Source organism: Malania oleifera, chromosome 11 (assembly GCF_029873635.1).
Source record: "Malania oleifera isolate guangnan ecotype guangnan chromosome 11, ASM2987363v1, whole genome shotgun sequence".
Classification (NCBI taxonomy): domain Eukaryota; kingdom Viridiplantae; phylum Streptophyta; class Magnoliopsida; order Santalales; family Ximeniaceae; genus Malania; species Malania oleifera.
The window spans coordinates 49,871,970-49,893,812 of NC_080427.1; the positions used below are offsets into that span (position 1 = coordinate 49,871,970).

At 36.0% G+C, this 21,843-nt stretch overlaps 2 protein-coding genes across 2 annotated transcripts in view; one reads left to right on the plus strand and one right to left on the minus strand.

The window, feature by feature from the left end:
* Positions 1–8,727: 8,727 nt before the first annotated feature.
* On the minus strand, positions 8,728–14,105 carry LOC131168515 (cystinosin homolog). Its single transcript, XM_058128005.1, has 8 exons — positions 13,617–14,105; positions 13,364–13,496; positions 12,373–12,462; positions 11,259–11,383; positions 10,687–10,729; positions 9,386–9,503; positions 9,251–9,300; positions 8,728–9,111 (listed from the first exon to the last, which is right to left on the minus strand). Exons 1-8 carry the CDS (start codon positions 13,733–13,735, stop codon positions 8,968–8,970), a joined length of 822 nt encoding a protein of 273 aa, XP_057983988.1. The 5' UTR covers positions 13,736–14,105; the 3' UTR covers positions 8,728–8,967.
* Positions 14,106–14,292: 187 nt separating this feature from the next.
* LOC131168516 (uncharacterized) overlaps positions 14,293–21,843 on the plus strand; it is a 23,906-nt gene continuing 16,355 nt past the window's right edge. The window contains exons 1-2 of the mRNA XM_058128006.1: positions 14,293–14,916; positions 18,698–18,872. Coding sequence (XP_057983989.1) covers positions 14,470–14,916; positions 18,698–18,872 — 622 coding nt within the window. The 5' untranslated portion in view covers positions 14,293–14,469. The remainder of the gene's footprint in view (positions 14,917–18,697; positions 18,873–21,843) is intronic.

Sequence of the window (21,843 nt, forward strand, 5' to 3'; positions counted from 1 at the left end):
CAGGAGGCTATGGGGTCTCAATTATTGTTTAGTACAACATTTCATCCTCAGTTAGACGGGCAGACTAAGAGGACGATACAGATACTAGAGGATATGCTCCGAGCGTGTGTATTAGATTTCGGGGGTAGTTGGACTCAGTTCATGCTGCTGGTAGAGTTCGCGTATAATAACAGTTATCAGTCCAGTATTGGCATGACACCTTTTGAAGCTTTGTACAGTAGGATATGTCGATCTCCTTTGTTTTGGGATGAAGTGGGTGAACGGCGAATGGTGGGGCCTGAGCTTGTGCAGCAAGCGCATGATAAAGTTCGGCTTATTAGGGACAGGATCAGTGCAGCTTAGAGCCAACAGAAGAGTTATGCCGACCATCGCCGTAGGAATTTAGAGTTTGATGTGGGTGATCACGTATTTTTGAAGATAGCTCCGATGAAAGGGGTTATGCGATTTGGAAAGAATGGTAAACTTAGTCCTACGTTTATCGGTCCATTTGAGATCTAGATAAAGTGGGACCAGTAGCCTTCAGGCTAGCTTTGCCACCTGTGTTGTCCAGAATCCACGACTTATTCCATGTAGCTATGTTGAGGAAATACGTCCCAAACCCTTCTCATGTCATCAATTATGATGAATTGGAGCTTAGTGATTCACTGGTATATGAGGAGGTACTAGTACAGATTCTGGATAGGAAAGTGCAGGAGTTACGTAATAAGAAGATTTCTCAGGTAAAAATTTTGTGGAGGAATCATGCGGTAGAAGAAGCTTCTTGAGAGTCCGAGGAGCAGATGAGGCAGAAGTATCCGCATCTATTCCTAGAAGCTTGATTCAGTAAAATGTAAGTAGTTAAGTAGTATTTTCTTTTGCAAGTACATGTAATGGTTATTTAGTGTAGTATTTTAGTTTTGGGAGAATGGTTTTCTTTTGTATATGTAATCTCTCAAGACTCGAAATGTAACCATGGTATTCCTCCGCCATAAGTGAAGGTGAGTAATAAAATAAGTTGACCTTTTTTCTTGTTAAGGGATGACGAGTTATGGGAACGGTAAATTTCGAGGACGAAATTTTATAAGGAGGGGAGAATGTAATGACCCGAATAAAAATGGGAATTAAATGATAAAAGGAAGGGGAAAACAGCAAGTTTTCGTCGACGAATACAGGGAATTCGTTGACGATCACTGAATTTCGTTGATGAAGAAATACCGAGAGGTGGTTTGAGCCGACTGAATTTCGTCAACGAAGGACTGAATTTTGTCAACGAAATTAGTAAAAAAATTCATCGACGAAGGACGGGCTCGTCGACTAAATCCCCTTTTCTATAAATATGAAAATTCGGATTTTTAACCTACAAATGAAGCTACCTCTTCTCTCTCTCACTCCCCTTCGATTTTCTCTCTCTTCGATTCAGCGCCAAATCTTTGTCGGATCGACAGTTTGAAGTCACCACGACGCTCCCAGGGAAGTTCTCTCCAAACTTGCCGGAACGAATCGTTGGTGGAAGCAAGTTGGGAATCATCCCTAAGTTGAGGTAAGACTTTTTAAGCCAAATTTGACTTTGGGCAGTTATAGAAAATGTTGTACGTACGAAAATACTGAACTTTAGTACTAAGAGTTTTCATTTTCAGGGGTGTTGAGTTGAGAACCCTGCGGGTGTGGGGAAGATTTTCTTAGGGGCTTTTCAGGAATCAAGTAAGGGGATAAACTAAGCTAGTTTTGTTTTGAGAAAATGCATGTATTTATATGTATAGCATCTAGATTCAGGAAAAATAAATAAATAAATAAATATATATATGATTTATATTTGGAAAATACTGTGAAAATGATTGTATGTTGAATATATGAAAGCTTGTTAGTGTGACATGAGTATAAAATGTTGAGATACTGTTTCTGGAAATGTGTTTATGATATGGATTTTTACGATGAAAAATTGGCGTACGAGCCAAGATTTTTATATGTTTTTCCGGCGTGCGGGTCGTGCTATGTTACTGTGATTTGCTAGCGTACGGGCTGTGCTATGATTTGCTGGCATACGGGCTTTGCTATGTGGATATGATTTACCGGCGTACGGGCCGTGCTATGTGGATGTGATTTGTCAGCGTACTGGCTGTGCTATGAATTACTGGCGTACGAGTCGAGCTTTGATAAAATGTGTAATACTGGCGTACGGGCCGATGATTTTTATGATACACGTATATATGTAAAATGATATGATTGATGTGAAAATTAATGATATGAGATATTCATGTATCACAGTTTTAGTATATGTTATACGATATCAAAACCTGGTTGGCTTGGTCTAGGCTAGCACTTGCACGGTACCGTTGCTATGTGTCCATGGTCTTTGTGATCATGATATTTGTGTTAACGCTACTGTACGGAGTGGTGTAAGATTAGATGGTTGATGTGGTTATTAAAGAAGTGTGTTGTGATCGCCCCTGGTGTACGGACCAGGTCTGGTAGACCCATCGGACCTACAGACTATTATTTGACTTGGCAGTGGTCGGCCAACCATTCTCAGGTCCCACCTTCGGGACACACAACCCAGTCATGTGGGGGTAATACATGACATCAGCCAGCTAACCTACCAGGATTATTTTTATGTTATTATTATATTATAAGATGAGATATGTTTATGAAATGCAATATGTTCTGCCATGTGCTGATATATTTATGTTTTCCAAATTTGATAAAACAGTACTGATTATGTTATGTATGATATATGTAGAACACAAAATACTCATGTTGCCACACACTAGTATTAGTTTATTTCCCTTACTGAGAGGTGTCTCACTCCTAAATTTCATAAACTTTTTAGAAGCCCCTGATAGGAGAGCGAGAAAAGCCCCGCTGACCTAGTGCTGATTATCTGCCCTTTTTGAAGGGTAAGTTTTTGGTTGGGATAGTTAGATTTTGTGGGGTATGTCCCTAGATTTTATTTTTGAGATGTATATATGGAAATACAGTGGGTATAGTAACTTTGGTATATTGTGATATATGGTATGTAAATGCACATGATTGTATATTTTCTGTTGCGTAGGCTTTTGCTGTATGTTTTGATGTATCCCTGGTACCCACGGGTCCAGGTGGATTGTGACCTGCTGAGTTGGGATATGAGATGTGTGGTATTGGTTATAATATTTAAAAAAAAAATATGGAAAATAAGCAGGTCGTGACACTACATGTTTACAAGTTATCTTGCAACCTGTTATCCATCAGTCAGTTAACAAAAGACTCAAATTGGTCTGTTAAATTTGTTTCCTCTCGTTGTATTTTTAAGGACCTATCATCGGGGAAGACAATTGGCACTACTAAAGGGTATGAGGGACTCTACTACTTTGAGGAGGCAAGCTTGAGTGAACTATGTAATACTGCAATTTGTGATTCTGTATCTATTTCTAGAAATAGTGAACTTTTGTTATGGCATTCAAGGATGGGTCATCCCAATTTCCAATATTTAAAACGTTTGTTTCCTTCTATTTGTTCAAATAAAATGTCTTCTGAGTTTCAATGTGAAGTGTGTGAGCTTGCAAAACATCGTCGTACTTCTTTCCCATCATCCATATACAAACCATCTCGCCCATTTACTATTTTTCATAGTGATTTGTGGGGTCCCTCACGTTCCCTCAATCGCACCAATACAAAATGGTTCATTACCTTTATTAATGACCATACTAGTCTTTGTTGGGTCTACTTACTGAAAGACAAAATTGAAGTCCGCTCCATTTTCATCAGTTTTCATTTCATGATTCAGACACAGTTCCAGACTCATATTCAAATTTTACATACTGATTATGGTACTGAATATTTTAATACTATTCTAGGAACTTATCTTCAAAAAAATGGGATTGTTCATCAGAGTTCTTGTGGGGATACCCCTCAACAAAATGGGGTTGCTGAACGAAAAAATAGACATATACTTGAAGTAGCCCGGACATTAATGTTTACTACCAATATGAAACATTATTTTTGGGGCAATGCCATCTTAATAGCCACACATCTCATTAATCGAATGTCGAGTCGAGCACTTTCCTTTGTCACCCCTCTTCAGAAATTCCAAGAACACTTTCCTACCTCTCGACTCCCCTCCAGTCTCCCGCTGAAAAATCTTTAGTTGTACTGCTTTTGTTCATGTTCATGCACACTATCGCCATAAATTGGATCCTCGTGCCATTAAATGTGTCTTCCTTGGTTATTCTCCTACGCAAAAAGGCTACAAATGCTACGATCCGGTCTCAAAACGACTATTTGTTAGTCTTGATGTAACTTTCTTTGAAACCACTCCTTATTTCCCAAAGCCCTCTCTTCAGGGGGAGAAATGGAGTGAAGATCGGTTCTTTGACCTCTTTACTACTGAATCTACGTCATTTGAACCAGTACCACCTATTGAGCCTCCTGTCCCTTCATTCCCTCCTATTGCTTCATTCCCTGACCCATCTATCTAGTCTTCCATTACATTACTTCCTGACCTACCAAACACAATAGAACACTTAACCTTAGGGGGAGATACAGGAGAGAAAAACATCGTAGACATACTTGTTTACTCAAGCAAGCCAAAAACAAAAGATAGGGAGAATCTTATACCTAAGGCACCAAAAGCGTTGGAACCAGTGATGGCTCCAAATAACCATGAGCCCATGACTAATCCCGATCTGGTAATTGAGTCTTCTTCTGATAATCCTGTATCTGATGATATCAATTTATCTATTGTAATTAGAAAATAAACCAGGTCATGTACTCAATACCCTTAGTCTAAATACATGTCTTATAAAAGCTTGTCTACAGGATATCGCGTGTTTGTCTCTAACCTTGATAGGATGAAAATGCCAAAGAACATTTAGGAAGCTCTAGAAATACCTATATGTAGAGAGGCAGTCATGGAAGAAATGCGAGCCCTAGAAAAAAATGGAATTTGGGAGTTGACAAATCTACCGAAAGGGAAGAAGACAGTGGGTTGTAAATGGGTCTTCACAGTGAAATATAAATCTGATGGAACAGTTGAAAAGTATAAAGTCAGACTTGTTGCAAAAGGTTTTACACAGATTTACGACATTGACTACACAGAGACATTTGCACCAGTGGCAAACTTAAATACAGTTCAGGTTCTTTTGTCCTTGGCAGCCAACTTAGATTGGCCACTACAACAACTTGATATTAAAAATGCCTTTTTAAATGGAGAATTAGAAGAGGAAATATACATGACTATACCCACTAGGATTCAGTGGGCAAGGTGAAGAAAACATAGTTTGTAAACTCAAGAAGTCCTTGTATGACCTCAAACAATCTCCTAGAGCATGGTTCGACAGATTCACAAAAGTACTAAAGAATCAAGGTTATCGACAAGGGCAATCAGACCATATGCTGTTCTTCCAACAGTTTGAAAGAGGTAAGAGAACAATTCTAATAGTGTATGTTGATGATATAATCTTTACTGGTGATGATACTGTAGAGATGGAGAGATTGAAACAGTTCTGGCTGCTGAATTTGAAGTTAACGACTTGGGACAAATGCGGTATTTTTTGGGCATGGAAGTGGCGAGAACAAAAAAGGGAATTAGTGTTCCTCAGTAAAAGTATATTATTGATCTCCTAATTGAAACTGGCATACTGGGATGCAAACCCAGCGAAACACTAATGGAAGCACTAGAGAGGATTGAAGAATGTGGAAAACTAGTGGAAAAGGAGAGGTATCAGAGATTGGTTGACAAGCTAATCTACCTATCACATACTAGACCAGATATTGCATTTGTAGTCAGTGTAGTAAGTCAACACATGCATTCACCAAAAGAAGCCCACTTAGATGCTATGTACAAGATCCTTAGATATCTCAAGGGATCGCCGGGAAGAGGACTCTTCTTTAAAAAAATGTGAAAGCAAAGAAGTAGAGATCTTTACAGATGCAGATTGGGCAGGATCAGTGGAAGATAGAAGGTCCACCACAGGTTATTGTACATTCGTCTGGGGAAATCTAGTAATTTGGAGAAGCAAAAAACAGAATATGGTGGCTCGTAGTAATGCTGAAGCTGAATTCAAGGCAGTCGCTCAAGGGATATGTGAAAGACTGTGGTTACGGAAACTCTTGGAAGAATTACAGGTCTCGGTGAACTTTCCTATCAAACTCTATAGTGACAATAAGGCAGCTATCAACATCTCTCTCAATTTAGTTCAACACGATAGGACTAAACATGTGGAAGTAGACAAACACTTCATCAAGGAGAAAATTGAAGAAAAAATTATTTGTATGACTTATGTACCTACCAAGGAACAAACTGCAGATATCTTCACTAAAGGGTTGGGACGACAGAATTTTGATGATCTCATTAGCAAGTTGGAGATAATTAATATTTATAATCCAACTTAAGGGGGAGTGTTAAAATTCCAATCCCAAGTATCATTGTAAATAAAACACAAATTAGGAAAGTGGGTATATATGGGGGATTTGATATTATTTAGTAAGGGAATTGTTTCCTTGTTTAGAATAGGTAATTGTATTATATATTGAGATGTACATATGAACAAATTAATGTAGAAAAGATTCACAACTTCTGCTTACAATTTTAGATTCAATGTGTTATTCTTACATAAAAATGGAAGGATGATGCTGTTGTTTATTTTTAAAATTATTTTTTTTTTATAAAAAAATACTTGTTTTCTTTAAAATTTAATTTAAGAAAGTATTTTTTATATATAAATACTTATTTAAGTTTAAATCAAACTACTTATCGACATAAGTACTTTATAAAAAGTATTTTTTTTTGAAAAAAAAAAATGCTTAAATCAATGTGACAATGATATTTTGGTTACCTTCTTATTTTGTGTTTTGGACTTTTAAGGATAGAATTTTATGTGAGAAATGAAAGCAAAGAAAAATAAAGAGGAAACCCATTTTTCATTGTATTTTCTTCTATACTAATTTTATTAAAAATAAAGTTTTATTATTTGATTAAATCCCTTGCTATTTTTTTTTAACCTTTTCCTAATAATTTTCAAGTTCCAAATAGGAACAAAAGTTTAAAAAATTCCTGCATTAAGATTTTTATTTCTCACTGTTTATTCAAAATTTTAAAGTGGAATATTAATGCATTCCCATAAGTTACTTGCATTTGGGGTTGGCATAGGATGAGTGTATAAGATTCATAATTAGAACTTAAAACTAATTAAAATTCCAAAAATTTTGAAACCTTATATAATATTAGGTTCTATCTTGAACTTATAAACCTAAATCATTTGTATTTTTGGGTATTAGCGTACATTGGAACCTAAAACATTCCTCACATAGGCCACGAAAATTTAGTCAAATCTATTCTTTTTCGGGCGTGCAAGAAAAATGCATATACTATATCTATGTCGTATGCTAGTAGCTCAACTTGATCGAAGAAATTTTCATGTTTATGTTACGAATTTTCAAATCTATTGAGGTTTTCTAAACGACAAACCGAACCACACTTTTGAGAGATTCATATGAAATTATCCCGAGAAAATTAAGAAAAGAAAGTTGCATTTATAATTGCCTTTTTCATAATTTATAGCTTGAAGAGTCTACTAATGTGTAGCACAGCTGAACTCTATAACCATAAGCTTGACTCATATTATTAGGAAGTTTTTATTTTATATGCACATATTTCTTTTCTTGAGAGCTTCATTATTAAACTACAATATTTGGAACATTTTCAAACATGCGATCGATTAGAGACAATTCACTGTAGAAATCATTTGCGCACTGTTTGGCGACGGCGAATTTCATCCTAAGGAGGGGGTGATTCTGCATGCCTCAGAGCATTTAGTTTCTGATTTTCTACCAATTCTGAGTGAGAAAACCTGAAAATGCTCCAACAATTAAAATCTATATGGACCAACTAATTATTCTCTATTTTTATGTTGATTCGAACAAATAGTATAAACTTATACTAGATTTCTTTCAAATTTACATGAATCTAAATTGAAATATCAAATTCATACTCACAAACACTCCTTAGTATAGCTGGTAAATTAAAAAGATACATGTTATTTGCAATAAGTTGGTAAATTAATCCTAATCAACTCAACTAAGCACTCTAATTAGCCCATATGTTGCTTGATATTTAGATAAAAAAATTTAAACCAACCATAGGCATAGTGTGACTTATTTATTTATTTTTTTAAAGATAGATTGCTTAAACATTCCTTTGTTTTCAAACTATTACTTTTATTTTGTTGATTATCATACAATCGCGAGAAGTAAAATGTATTTTTTTAGTATTAATATTTTAATTATTAGAACGATTTTGAGATCTGTCAACATCCAAAGCAAAAGCTTTGTATCACATATATTGTGAAAATTCTGAATTTGATTTCATAACTCGCATAAACATAATTTTCCAAACTCTTTTAGAATAATCTTCTTGCACAGTGACAGTTTTTAATTACTAGCCAATGAAGTACATAAAGATATCAACTTGATAAGAATAGCATGCTTCAAAAGTTCACTGAACAATATATTTCTAAAGAACTTTTTTCAAAAGAACTTTTATCATCGAGAGGGCGAGGTAAAGCCTGCTGAGATATACCTTAGAATTACACTATAACCTAACCTTCAAGGTTGATTTTGACCGATACTCGATTCTACTCAAACCCGATGGCTGACCTTGCATTCATTTCATTTCATTTTCCAAAAAACGTTGGGCTACAAGGACAAAATGACAAATCCCACAAAATTTAATCCTAATTGTGTAATGGGGGAAACCTAATGGAATGAACACACTGAAATAAAGATTATTTCCTTAATCATGGATGATTTCTGTGTAAATGAGAAGAAGAACTTCAGCAGTGTAATCACAATATTCATGCTTCATGGCTACTTCACTTTGCTTCTTAAAAAATGGCCCTAGCTATTGTATGCAAGAAGTAAAAGTAACAGAAACTTTGACAAATAGCTATGGAGGGATTTTCACGCTTCCAATCTTATCACAAAGGCAAATTATATTTTGGGACAAACTAGGCCTTATGGATTCTCTGCTTGCGAAGGATCTGCAGGCTTAGTAAGTGGTTCTGTCTTGTCACTGTGACGATCAAGGGTTCTCGTTCTTTTCTTCGGATATAGCACGTAATGTTGACAAATGAAGATAAGATCAAAGAAAATGGAAACCTGCAAAGAGTTTGTTCAATCAATTAATTTTCTTTTAGCATCTGAGAATCAGTTTTTCCCCTCTTTATCAACTTAATGCAATGATTTAAAGTTGTAGATACTAATTGTTGTGTAGTAGCAGTCAGAAAAGTCCACATACCAATGATAGCAATGTCTTCCCAATATTTCCATAAAAATTTACCCAGGAATCTGCCAAAGAAGGAAAAAGAAATGAATACAAACAATGAGAACAATAATACGATTCTAACAATAACGCATGACACAGAAGACAGACCTTGGTCAATTGACTGCACAGCCATCTGCCCATAAGTTGTCACTCCTCCAAATAGATCAAGTAAAATATTGCCAATGCTGAAACCGTCTGTGCTTTTACGTGCAAAGTTCATAATTGCCTATATATAATACATTAAACATTAATATGTCGATGACATCCAGTTTAGGTATAAAAATTGTTTCACAAAATGTCAAGTAGTAATGGGCATATCAATTACTTTCAGTCTACGCAATGGATAAAGGAAATCATGACTGGCAAGCATTCCCCTACTACAAAATTCTGACTCTTGTATTTGCATATTTCAAGCTCAGGGCCTCAGGAAAACAATTTTAAAGGATATCGATAAACAATCCCAAATATCATATGAGAAAGGGGGAAGAAAGATTTGTTAATGTAAACACCACATCATTCATTAAGATAAGTCCGTGTTTTCTGCTAATTAGAAAATTTGAAGATTCTAAAACTAATGTAAAGGTATGATTATTATGACATAAGAGAACTAAAAAACAGAAGAAAAAAAAAGGAGAAATATTCAATGTCTGCTAAAATAAAACACAAACAATTGGTTTTAATCATGTTGACAACCACCCTTTATTCACATTCTTATTGAATGTCACTCATTTATTTCAGCTTCTTTGACATTACAAGAAGCTAAATATGTCCAAAAAATAATTTGAACTCAAAAAAACTGTTTAATAAGGAAGAAGGCCATGTAACTTGAAGGATCGACAGTGACATGAGGAAAGTGAAATGCATTAAGAAACCTGAGCAAAAGATATGCTCCTAACAGAGTGGAAAGGAGGTATCACATATGCTGTGTCAAGTTAAGTACTCAATCTAATGCGTGTGGGTTCAAATGTAATGATAGATAAGTTTAGCCAAAAAAAAAAGTCACGCGAGAATCAGTTAAAGGAATCTTAAAAGTGATTGAAATCATTTGCCGAGACGACACCATAGGAGTCAAAGACTGGACATAAAATACATCATTATGTTTCTCTAATCCTAAGTTCTAACAGAGAGTTGAGCACTCTATATCTCCCACAGGGTAAAAAAAGAACCATGTTAACTTAAGCATACTGATGAGATTCCATTTACGTATGGAAAGACAGATTAGCTCTACATATTAATTTAATTTGAGTTTGTTGCACTTATAATAGGAAATAAATGTATATATGTATAGCATAACGCTGGTTTATGATAGTGCCAATCGGCTGTGTTCCTCTAATCAGTGATTTTAAAATGGCTGAACTCATGATGCATCTTTTAAAACAATATAAAACAAATCAAATTAGAATTCTTACCTGGGGAATATACTTAATGACCGTCATAGTAACCTGAATTGAGCTGGAACAATATTGAAGTACATAGCAGTTAGAAAGGAAAAAAACCCATATTCATGCATTACATAGCTATGTGATAGCCGTCAAAGACTACAAAAATGTAGGGTGAACCAGCTAACAAAAAGCGAAAACTACCACTGGCTAGAGCTAAAAAGATAAATTGATGGTTTACACCTTTTTAGCCTAATTTTTTATTTTGGCTTTTGTCTGGTAGGCACAAGAAGTTCAGAACAAGATAAACCCATTGCATTGACAGGATGCAACACCACCCTAAAGGATTAAAATGCATTTTTCCTCTACTTACTTTTGTTTTTGTTTTTGTTTTGGTTTTGTTTTTTTTGTTTTTTGATGGGGTGGGAGGGTAATTGTTCTTGCAGATAATCTATGAATAATTATAATCTTATTTTTAACGGGAAACAACATAAAAACTAATGAGCAAAATCCATTTGAGGCGACACATCTGTCATCTACACCATTTATATCAATTCAAAACAAAAGGCTTGAAACTGATCATACTTAAGAGAGCATCTTACTTGAAAATAGAGATTAGCCAAAGCCAAGAATGCTTTGGCAAGGCTACGAACACACAAATTGCAGCAGCCAACCATGCAACAGAAACAATTGCAAGAGCAATCTTTGAAACCTTCTGATTTCCGCGCTGTTCAAAACCATCAACACAAGCAAAATCTCAGAGCATATTTTCCAGCAAATTTCACTATTTTCAATATCTTCAAACTAAAAGATAAAGATGAAGAATAGTGTAGTTTTTTCCATAGTAATAAATTAATAATAATAAGCATAGTTGTTAGAATCTTATGATTCATGATTTGATTCAGACGATTCGTATCAATTCCACGATTCAAATCTTACTAGCGAATCTAAAATCAACTAAATCGCTGCTGAATCTATCGATCCAACTTGTGAATCTATAACGGATTGATCCAAATCTATTGATTCACATAATTCTAGTCCTATCATATGTTGACAAGCTTGAGTGGTTTAAGACCCCATTTTTAATTGTTTTTTTTTTAATTTTTAAAAAACACAATTGGCTTCCATTCCTTGTCAATTGTCAGTTTTTTGTACTAAAAAAGAGGAGAAAATAGAACTTTGGGTCTTATGTTGCTTTCACCAAACCATTCTTCTCTCTTGGAGTAAAGTGCCCTGCCATTGAGAAGAAGGGGCAGAACACACATCGGTTAAGGTCTTACAATTTATTATGTTGCTAAGATTCAAAAGTAGTTTTTTTTTTAGTATTTTGTCCAATTATTATAATTTTTAAAGTTAATTATTTTTTAAAAAATTTTTAATCAAGAAAGAATATGCATGAAATGCTTTTTTAAATTGTTGATAAGCACCAAAAGTTCAGTTTTTTAATTATTTTTTCTTGATTCCTTCCCTTAAACAGCAATATGTTCAATCTTTTAATTAATATTTCTTGACTCTTTCCATTTTTCTTGTTGTTTATCTATCAATATATGCATGTCATTTAGAATTGATTTTGGAAATTTGTATTGAATCTTTTGATTCGATTCGATTCTCGATTTACAATTCCCAAATTTGGAATTTTGATTCACGATCTGAATCTCGATTTTACAACTATGATAATAATACTAACAATCTAGCAAACAAGTATGGACCACTTACATCATAGATGGCAATTTGGAACAAGGTAAATGCTGTAAGAAGAACAGCATGTGCTGAAAAAGCAACATCGTTTGCAGCAACCGGAATCATCTGCCAAAAAAAAAAAAGGAACAGAACATTTCTCTATTTAGTTTGGCATACAATCCAATCTGATCCATCAAACAGGTCTCTTACAAAAATAACATATAACCTTCTTTAAATAGTATTACATTCTCTTAATCCAAACCAATGCATAAATCAAAGTGAATGCATAAAATTCAGTTTGGAACCAAAATATTCGTGATTATTACTTCTGATATTCTGCAAAATATTTTCACTCTTAACATAGCACAAGAAGTTTTTGGGGTATCACAAAGCATTAAAACCTAGCTAAAACCTAGCATTAAACCTATCAAAGATTAATTAAAGCCACTTTCGTTCGTGCATTCAAAGTCTGTAAGTGGGTGGAAAATTTTGCCATGCAGGGCAAGAGGCCGAAGACTTTGGGGCAACTTTGGCACAAGGTCATTATGTAATCATATAGCATTGTGTTTGGGAGCATAGATTTGGATTTGAACAAAATGTAATAAAAAATTTAAAATGAATTTCTTCCAAATCCAAGCCCCCAAATCCTATTACCAAACGTTGGGTAACCCTATGTTTAGAGAGACCTTAAATTTAAATTTGTATTGGATTTAGATAAAATAAAAAAAGGGGGTAAGGGTATTATCATTTCTCCTCTATAAGACAGTAATGCTTCTTAAAATTTAATCACAGTATCCAGAAAGTGACAAATAAGCTTTTTGTTGCTTGTATTTCCACAAAAACTTAAAGTTTGCCAAACAATCGTACTGGGGGTTAGTTGAGCAGAGTTTATCATTTTCCTGGTCACAAAGAACAAAGCACTCACATTGAAAACTTTGACTTCCCCAATTTTCTTACCCTTTCTCGGCAACCAAACAGACGCCTCAACAAAAAAGAAAGGAGTAAAGACTAAAGAGAGAACACAGACCTCTCGAAGGCCATACTTCTGACGATACTGCTTCTGGACGGCAGCGCTGAAATAGAGGACGGCGTTGTAGATGAGGTACGAGGAGTGCTTCGTCAGGTTCAGAACCACGAAATCGAAATTCAATCCCACAACGCTACGCATAAACGCACGATACCCAGTTGAGAAAACGTCGCCAGAAACAATTTTCTCGAGAAAAAAAGGGGAGAAAAAAGGGGGGGGGGGGGGAGAAAATTGGTGGGAAAATTATGGGTACCTTTTCCTTCGGAAATTCATGATGAGTTGAGGGTAGAAACTGATGGACCAGGAGACGAAGGCGATCCATCCCAAAACCTGGTATGCGATTTCCAGAGGTATTGAATTCCAGGACGCCATCGCTGCGTCTCCCCCAAGAACAGAGGGAGTGATCTTAAATTCTGCACATGGAAGCAGAGCGTTTGGGTTTGTTTCTCATTTATAGAATTATAGGTAGGAAAGTTTGGGGCCTTCAAACTTGTAGGATTGTCTTTTCTTGCCCGTCTCATTTTCAAGCGCCACCATAACATGCGAATTCGAAAAAAGAAAATAAGAAAATTATTATTTTAACAACATTATTCTTTTCTTAGTATTGAATTATTATTTTATGTTTTAAAATTAAAGATTCTTCGAAAATTATTATTACGATCGATTAGTGTTTCACAAATATTAACTGATGTTTACAAGTGTTTAAATGGCAAGATTAGAAATTAAATGCTTTAAAAAAAAAAACAAAAGAAAACAAAGAGCAGATGGCGGCTGATATTTGTGTGTTGAGTCAAATTACGAAACTGGACGGGAAACCGGGTAGATGCATTCGTATATCTACTATGGGCTTCCTGGACGGGAAACCAGGTCGATGCATTCGTATATCTACTATGGGCTTCCTGACTTCCGGGTGTGTGTCCCCAACAGATGTCAAAGCTGGAACCCGCGGGGCCCATCAGGCTGGTACCAGAACGGGCCAGGCCCGACCCGGCCCATTCCAAAATGAACTGGCCCAGGCAGGCCACCCTCGACCAAGACATATAGGTTTCATTTCCAGCTCTCTGCAAAACCCCCAAATATTGCAGAAACTGAGAACTCCATAGTCGATGTTTGGTGCTACAGCGATGAAGAATGCTTTGAAATCGATCGCGAACCCTTTCGTCATCAGGGCAGTGTCTTCTCAGAACCGTCGCATCGGCGCCGTGGCTGCAGCCGGACGACGCGAATTGGACGGGCCATCTTCGTCCTCGGCGGACGGAGGACCGGGCGTGCGGAAGGAGGAGGAGAATGGGGATGCTAACATATACGTTAAGGCTCCAGGCTTGAATGTGCAACGGAAAACGACGTCGTCGGTGACTCTGCCGACGTCGGCAGCGACGGGTTCGATTGCGGGGAAGAGATTCTACGAACAGGTGAGCACGAGGGAGGCCGAGGACGGGAATGGTTGGAGCGTGATGCTTGACTACAGAACCCTGAGAACCCCTTCTAAGAGGCCTCTTAAGCTCCCCACTCTCGCTCTCGCCGAGGCCATTGCCGCAGAGTGGGAGTACCAGGTTCTCTCTCTCTCTCTAGTATTAGATCACTGCCATTGGAGCTGCATCGTGTCTTATGGATTCTTTCGGAATTACAACTTTATTGTGAATATTTATGCCTAATTTGAATTGACTTGTACGCTAAGATAGGAATGATATCTAAAGTGTAGTGAATTCAATTCAATTCATTTAGAAGTCCAATAATGCTATTTGGAATGGATGGAACCATAGGTGAATTCTGTTGAGTTCTTTTGTTTGGTAATGCAAGTGGAAAAACTTATTATCTTGTTTTCCCTATTTTATCACTTATTTAGAAGAAAATTTGAAGGAAAATTCATAAATTATGGGCAATAACCGTATTTCATTTCCAGCTATCAGAGATGCACCAAATCAGAAGCTTTTTGTCAATTTTGTGACTCTGATAATGCAACTTTTTTAGTATCTTGATTCTCACTCCAAGCTCCAGCTTTAGCCAAAAATGAGAATCACAAGCACAAATGATGTAATTAGAAAATCCTTCTGTTCCAAGCAATGACCAGGGATTGTGTTTAACATTTAACCTTTTTATCTCAAAACTCCTCACGTTGCCATTCATTTCTCACCATTTTTATTCTCGGTATGAAACAAAGAAAATGATTTTTCCTTATAGTTCACTATAAGATCTCTCTCTCTCTCTCTCTCTCTCTCTCTCTCTCTCTCTCTCATATTTGTGTTAAAATTGTGCAAACCCAGGTGGATACTGTCAGAATTAAAGTTTATTCCTTGATACGGGATTTTGTGTGTGAATATTTTAGGTATAAGGATTATCTCAAAAATTTTATTTTTTTAGTAATTTATTTTTCTTTGAGGTTTTGTTAATGAATTTCTAATTGTTCTTCACTGTATTGGGTTCTATAGCATTAAGTATTTTATTTTATTTCATGGGTTTTGTTTGTGAATATTTTTATGGAAGCACTGAGAGCTCTATGATGAAGTGAAGCCACGTAGTGAAGCCTCTTGCAAAAGAAGAGTTGAACTTGGGAGGCCTTGAGGTTGTCTCCAGGGGATCATGCTCAAGTCCAAAGTGGAGTAGGGAGCAAGAAATGGACAATGGGCATCAGGAATGCATAGGGTCTGTTTAATTGTGGAAAATATTTTTTTGTTTTTTTTCTTTAATTTCCCAAAGAATTATAAAAAAAAAATCTTATTTTTTTCTTAGTTTTTAAAGATTCATATTAAAAGTTAGAAAATAAAGAGTTTGTTTAGTTGTGCAAAATAGTCTTTCATTTTTTATTTTTAGATGTCAAAATAATTACAAAAAATATAATTTGTTTTTTTTATTTTCCAAAAATTATATTAGTTAGTATTTAGGATAATGGATTTCAGAGCTTGGATTTGAATTTGTGTTGATTTGGAAGAAACTCAATACAATTTTATATTATATTAATTTATAATTCATTCAAATTAAAGCCCTGATTTGAGTTCCATGCTCCGAAACACAGAGAGAAAGAAATAAAAAATTGAAAATAATAAAAAAGTTGTTTCCCAACTTTTCTATATAAATTTAGAAAATTGGAAAATAAGTTAGCCTTGCAATTTATTTGTGAAATTAGAAATGGAATATTAAACTATTCCACAAGAAAATAGTGACAAAACTTTTTATTATTGTTCTTTTTATTTAAACCGAGAAATTAGATAATTTTTTTTTGTAAATATTTGGAAAAGTAAAATAAAAAATGAAAATTGTTTTCCACAACTAAACTGGTTCTTTCCTTCTCCTGCTTCACATAGTTGGCTTTGTAGCTTTTGGTGTATTGGCTTATCCTTTTTGCATTTTGTTAGAGCAATATTAGGACACGGTCTTATCTTTTAGAAATTTGAAAAGTCTCTTGATGGTCATCATTATTTATTTGGATGTTACTATAGGCTTTGGACTAGCAAATTATTGAGCCCAAGGTGACCTTGATGCAAGCTTGACCCAACAACATTATGCAAACCATTGCTAGAGCAGAAGTCCATTGGCTGGGGCTTATTTTCTCTCTTAGATGTCACCCACTACAGAGCTCATGGTATTCTCCTCGGCAACGGGAGTAGCTCCTAGTGGAGCTCAAGGTATATGAATATAATTACTGCTTACATTTAGCAAATAGACTCAAATTTGATCGTCAAGGGAAAACCAATAGAGGGCACTTGAACCATAGTTAGGCTGGTTCTTGGACATGTTTTGTATTGCAGTTAGTGGTTGCTATTGTAGTCGCTGGAATTCATAGTTGATGTTATTGCTATTGCTATAGTGGTTGTGATTGAAAAAAGCAAACTTTTTTCAATTGGTAAATTTTTATATTTTATTAGCTTTTGGCAACTGGTAATCGCAAAATTTAGATTGTTACTGAACTCAGGATTACCAAATGTTTAAGCTGTTAAAATGCTGACTGCAACCTTAATAAGAATTTCAAAATGTGAACATGGAGATCAAACCAACATCCATGCCCTCCACTTGCTGACAGGCTCGTCAACTCAATTTCTCCTGGTGCATTTCATTTCTTGCCATGGGTTTCTCTAAAAGGTGCATCAAATTCCATCTGGCTGCTTATTTAGATCACTAGACCTCACATGAGCATGAATAATTAAATAAGGTACAAAGAGGAAAAGTGGGTATATCTTTAAGGGGAGTGGCAAATGACTGAAGTTGAGTCGAGCTGACTTCACCTGGTGCTTAATGACACTAAGATGACCCTTTGGGGACTTGTGCTCGTCAATGATTTCCTTCTAAAGGGTGGCATGATGAATGTAGACAATTCCATTATTGAACTGCATGTCACGAAGGAAGGAATCAGGAGGATTTGAAAACAAGCACATATTTCACCTTTTGGAGCTGTATTCAAGTCGGGAAAGAGTTCAATGTGATTGAGTTGCTGTTGCTTAGCAGAACATATTTAAAGACAATCTACATAGTTTGATGACCTCACCTAACAAAGCAACTTATTTGTGAGACTTAGCCAACCTAAACTATAGTTAAGTGCTTTACTATTTTTGTCGTGAGGACCAACTCCGAGTTGACATATTCGATTGTTATGGCATCCGAGCTTCCTTGGCTTAGCAACAAAATGACAGTTTTGCACCATGAGCTTCATGCCTTCATCAGGCATTACTCCCTTCACCCAAGGAGAGCACCTAGGTCTCAGGAATTGGGAGCATTTGATGGGGATAAAATGGGCCACATGCCCATTGGGCCTCCTGTCAAATGAAGATCTGCATGTTATTCTTGGGCTGAGCTTGTACGAGGGCCTGCTCAGACTCAGTAGTTTTCACCAGTTGCATCAAGATAATGGTGATTATCAGGAGCCTCTTCAACTTAATAATGGGTAGGTCTTGATATTTCTTTTACATGAAACTAAGAAGATAAGCTCATAGAGAACTACCCTACAAGGTCTCTTCATGAATTACAAAAGCCATCTATGACAGGCAGGAAAGGTAAACATTCCTGTTGCCCTATTCTCCACTCTTTATTTACTTACCACTCCAATTCTGACTTGGGTGTTCCCAAGTTCATCTCTTCTCTTGTAGGAGATTTTGCCATGTGGTTGGATGGAGAATGACAGCAGCATGAATTAAAGTTTTTATTCCTTGATTTGAGACTTTGCATGTGACTATTTATGCATACGTGAATTGCATTATAGGGATTATCTGAAAAAGTAACTTTTTCCTCTCCCCCCCCGCGGTGCGGTAGTATTCAAAGTTTAATTTTGTTTTCTGGGTTTTGTTTGTGAATATTTCTGTGCAAAGCACTAGGAGCTCTGTGATGTAGTTTTTATTATTGTAGCAAACAGATGGGATCAGGCCCTTCACAATGCCGCTCATGAAGCTTGCATGCACTGCACTGGAAAGAGTTCCACTGACCCGGCCAAAGATCATTGAAAATTTGATGAGAAAGTTTCATCAAGATCTAGTCTTCTATCGTGCTCCAGGGGATAATGATCTAACAAGTGGTGTCCGTGGTATGTTCTTTACATTGTGTTTGGAATCAAATGAACAGAAATTACCAGTTTTAAAATAAACTCTCATGTTTTTGGGATAAAATAACTATAGTATTCAATTGAATTCAAGCATTTTAACGACATTTGAATAAATAGTGTCTTTATTCCACACTTTGTGGAATTTATTGCAAATCTTTATCAATTTTGATAGGATCTGAATCATTAATAATCAAAATCATGGAATTGAAATAAAATATTTGAATAGATCTAATTTTTGTATTCCAAACATGACAAATGATAGATTTGAAATGAATTTTCCACAAAATTTGATGGAATTAGTTGATAACAACGAACACATTGTAATGATATTTCTATGACTTCAGAACATTTCAAATCATATGTATTTGTTTCATTTTTTCAAAGGATACCTTTGTTTTTCCCAGTTTGTTAAATTTTAGGCAAATTGTATATGCATAAACTATGAGGCTCAATATTGAGTTGATATGCTGTTTGTGAATAATGTTTTCGTGATGTTCTCATGATGTTTCTGTGTATCACTATGATGGTATTTGGGTTGCTTAGATGCGATATTTTGGTTCTGTGTGGATCTATAAACAGGTTGCCCCAAGAGAACTAGGTGACAACTGACAAGCGAAGATAGGGTAGTGCTGTTACGTATAAATGCAGAACTAGGATTTAGGACTGAAAATTCTGTCCAAGCCTGAAGTTCAAGTTGTGTCAATGTTGTCCATAGATGGAAATTTAGATATTATGAAACAGTGCATTGCCTGAGACTGTACTGCAATACCAAGTGTCTTTGCCAATCAGTTTGTGTGTGCTAGTATGCGAAAAGTTTTGTGGATGCAAAAGCCAAATTAAAATGATAGGCAGGTAGTCATCTGAAAAGCGTTGGTTGTAGCTACTTTCCAAAGTTATCTTTTAGAGGATACACTCTAAAGTACTAAATAAATTATATTTTGAATTTATTGAGTCCATCCAATGGAGTATTGTGGTAGCTTAGAAGCTATTCATGGCGACGAAATGTCATCTCTTATGAGGTATTGTACTATTAATCTTAGATATAAAATGCATAGTTTCAAATAATGATAGTGGTCAGCAAATTTACCAGTAACTGGCCTGCTCCTTAAGGCTTTTTGCCTTGGTTTTTGACTGCCTTGGGTGAGCAGGCCAATATATTTAAACAAAACATTCTTCATATTGAATTGTTAATTAATGTGTTTCTTGGGTAACTTAACAAAATAAATAATTTTGCATCATGAATGTTCACACCAAAAATTGACCCCATTCAACTAACGAAGAATTAAGAGCTTGGGAGACCCCTGGCCTCCACGGGCCTTCTCCGAAGCACAAATGAGTATTGATAAAGGCAGCTCAGTTGACCCCCAAACTAGAGCTCAACCTCAATATCTGAGCAAAGGTTGGTTTATTATCCAAGCAAAAGTCGGTCTTAATATCCGGAGCTTGAATTATCCAAGCCAGTGCTCAGGTTTGAAATGCATGGGTATTTCCCATAGTTGCCTCTTCCAACCTTAATGATGGTGAAGACCTGATCATCAAAGGCATTTCCTAAGGTTGCCACCTCAGGAGGTGCCTGCTCCCTCTAGGCTTTTTGCCAAGGTTAATTTTGAACTTTGCTGCTTGTAGCGTTCTGCCAAGTTTCTTTGGTGGCCTGTTTGGCCTTTTGAGGAAATTGATGTGGTTGCCAAATTTACTACTTTGTTGGCCCTTTTTAGGGCCTGGGCTAGTCTTTTAGCCTCTTTTGGCTCTCCTTCCAACTCTTGGGCTATTCTTTGAAGTACATCTTCCTGCACATCGCTAAAAAGAGTTTCTTCTCTAACCATTCCTTATGGATGCTACTTGATTGTACAATTTATTCAAATAAAAACGTTTTTATAAAATGTGGCTATGGGCATGATGTGGGTGGTTTGCAACATAATTTATCAAGTCTAGTCCTTTCGGGCCTTGCCATGATTTAATTATTGTGTGTTTCCATCACCCCTAATATAGGCCTAGGATCTAAATTTATGCCTACCAATGGACTTAGGTGGGTCCAACTATGCATTATTAACTTTTAAAGATGCTACTTAGGACTTAGTTTGGCTTACCTATTTTGTAATATTTTGGGCACTCTTGTTTCCCTCATGTTTTTGATTCAAATATGGTGCCCCTCTAATAAGGGGAGAAAACACCCATGCTATTTACTTTTTGCGTCATTTCCAATCCCAAATAATTGCAATGAAGCATGATGTTTTGTTGTGTGGATTTGGCTAGTTATATGCCATACACAAGCATTGTTAGCACATAAGATTTGTGATTTTCCTCAGAGAACTTTCTGGTTGACACCTAGCATGCTACTATACATGGATGTGTGCTTATTTGTCACAAGAAAGCTTTTATCTCGGTATATGTGCATGCTTTTGGTATCAAAAGTGTACTAATTGATTTTAAGTGAAGTAATAATGTACCTCCCTTTTCTGGAAGTTTTTCCAAAATTAATACTATTTTTATAAAAAATATTTTAAATAATATTATTTAAATTTTATTCCCAAAAATAATGTGTCTTAAAATCTCGCAGGATGGTCCTGCAAGATTTGGTAGCTTTCCCCTCCCAAAAACTTTTTTCTAGTCCAACCTCATTGGAGTTCCCCCATTGCCAAGAAAGAGGAGCTTTGACTCTTTATTTGAGAAGCCTTGATCTCTGGCAGCAGAGTTCTTCAGCTGAAGCTCCATAATTTTCCTGAAATTTGCAGGAAGCACAACCTTGAGCCTTGTCCTTCCCCTCCATGTGCTGGACTATGGCGTATGGGCTCAACCCACTCCTCTCGTTCAGAGCCAACTTCTTTGTCATCTGTAGATATTATCCACTGTAACCACTCATTTTATCATCAAAACCTAAAAGTAAAATGTAAGAAAGTGCTGTGAAACAGAGGATTGAGTCGAAATCAGCAACAATAGGAAATTAAATTGCCAG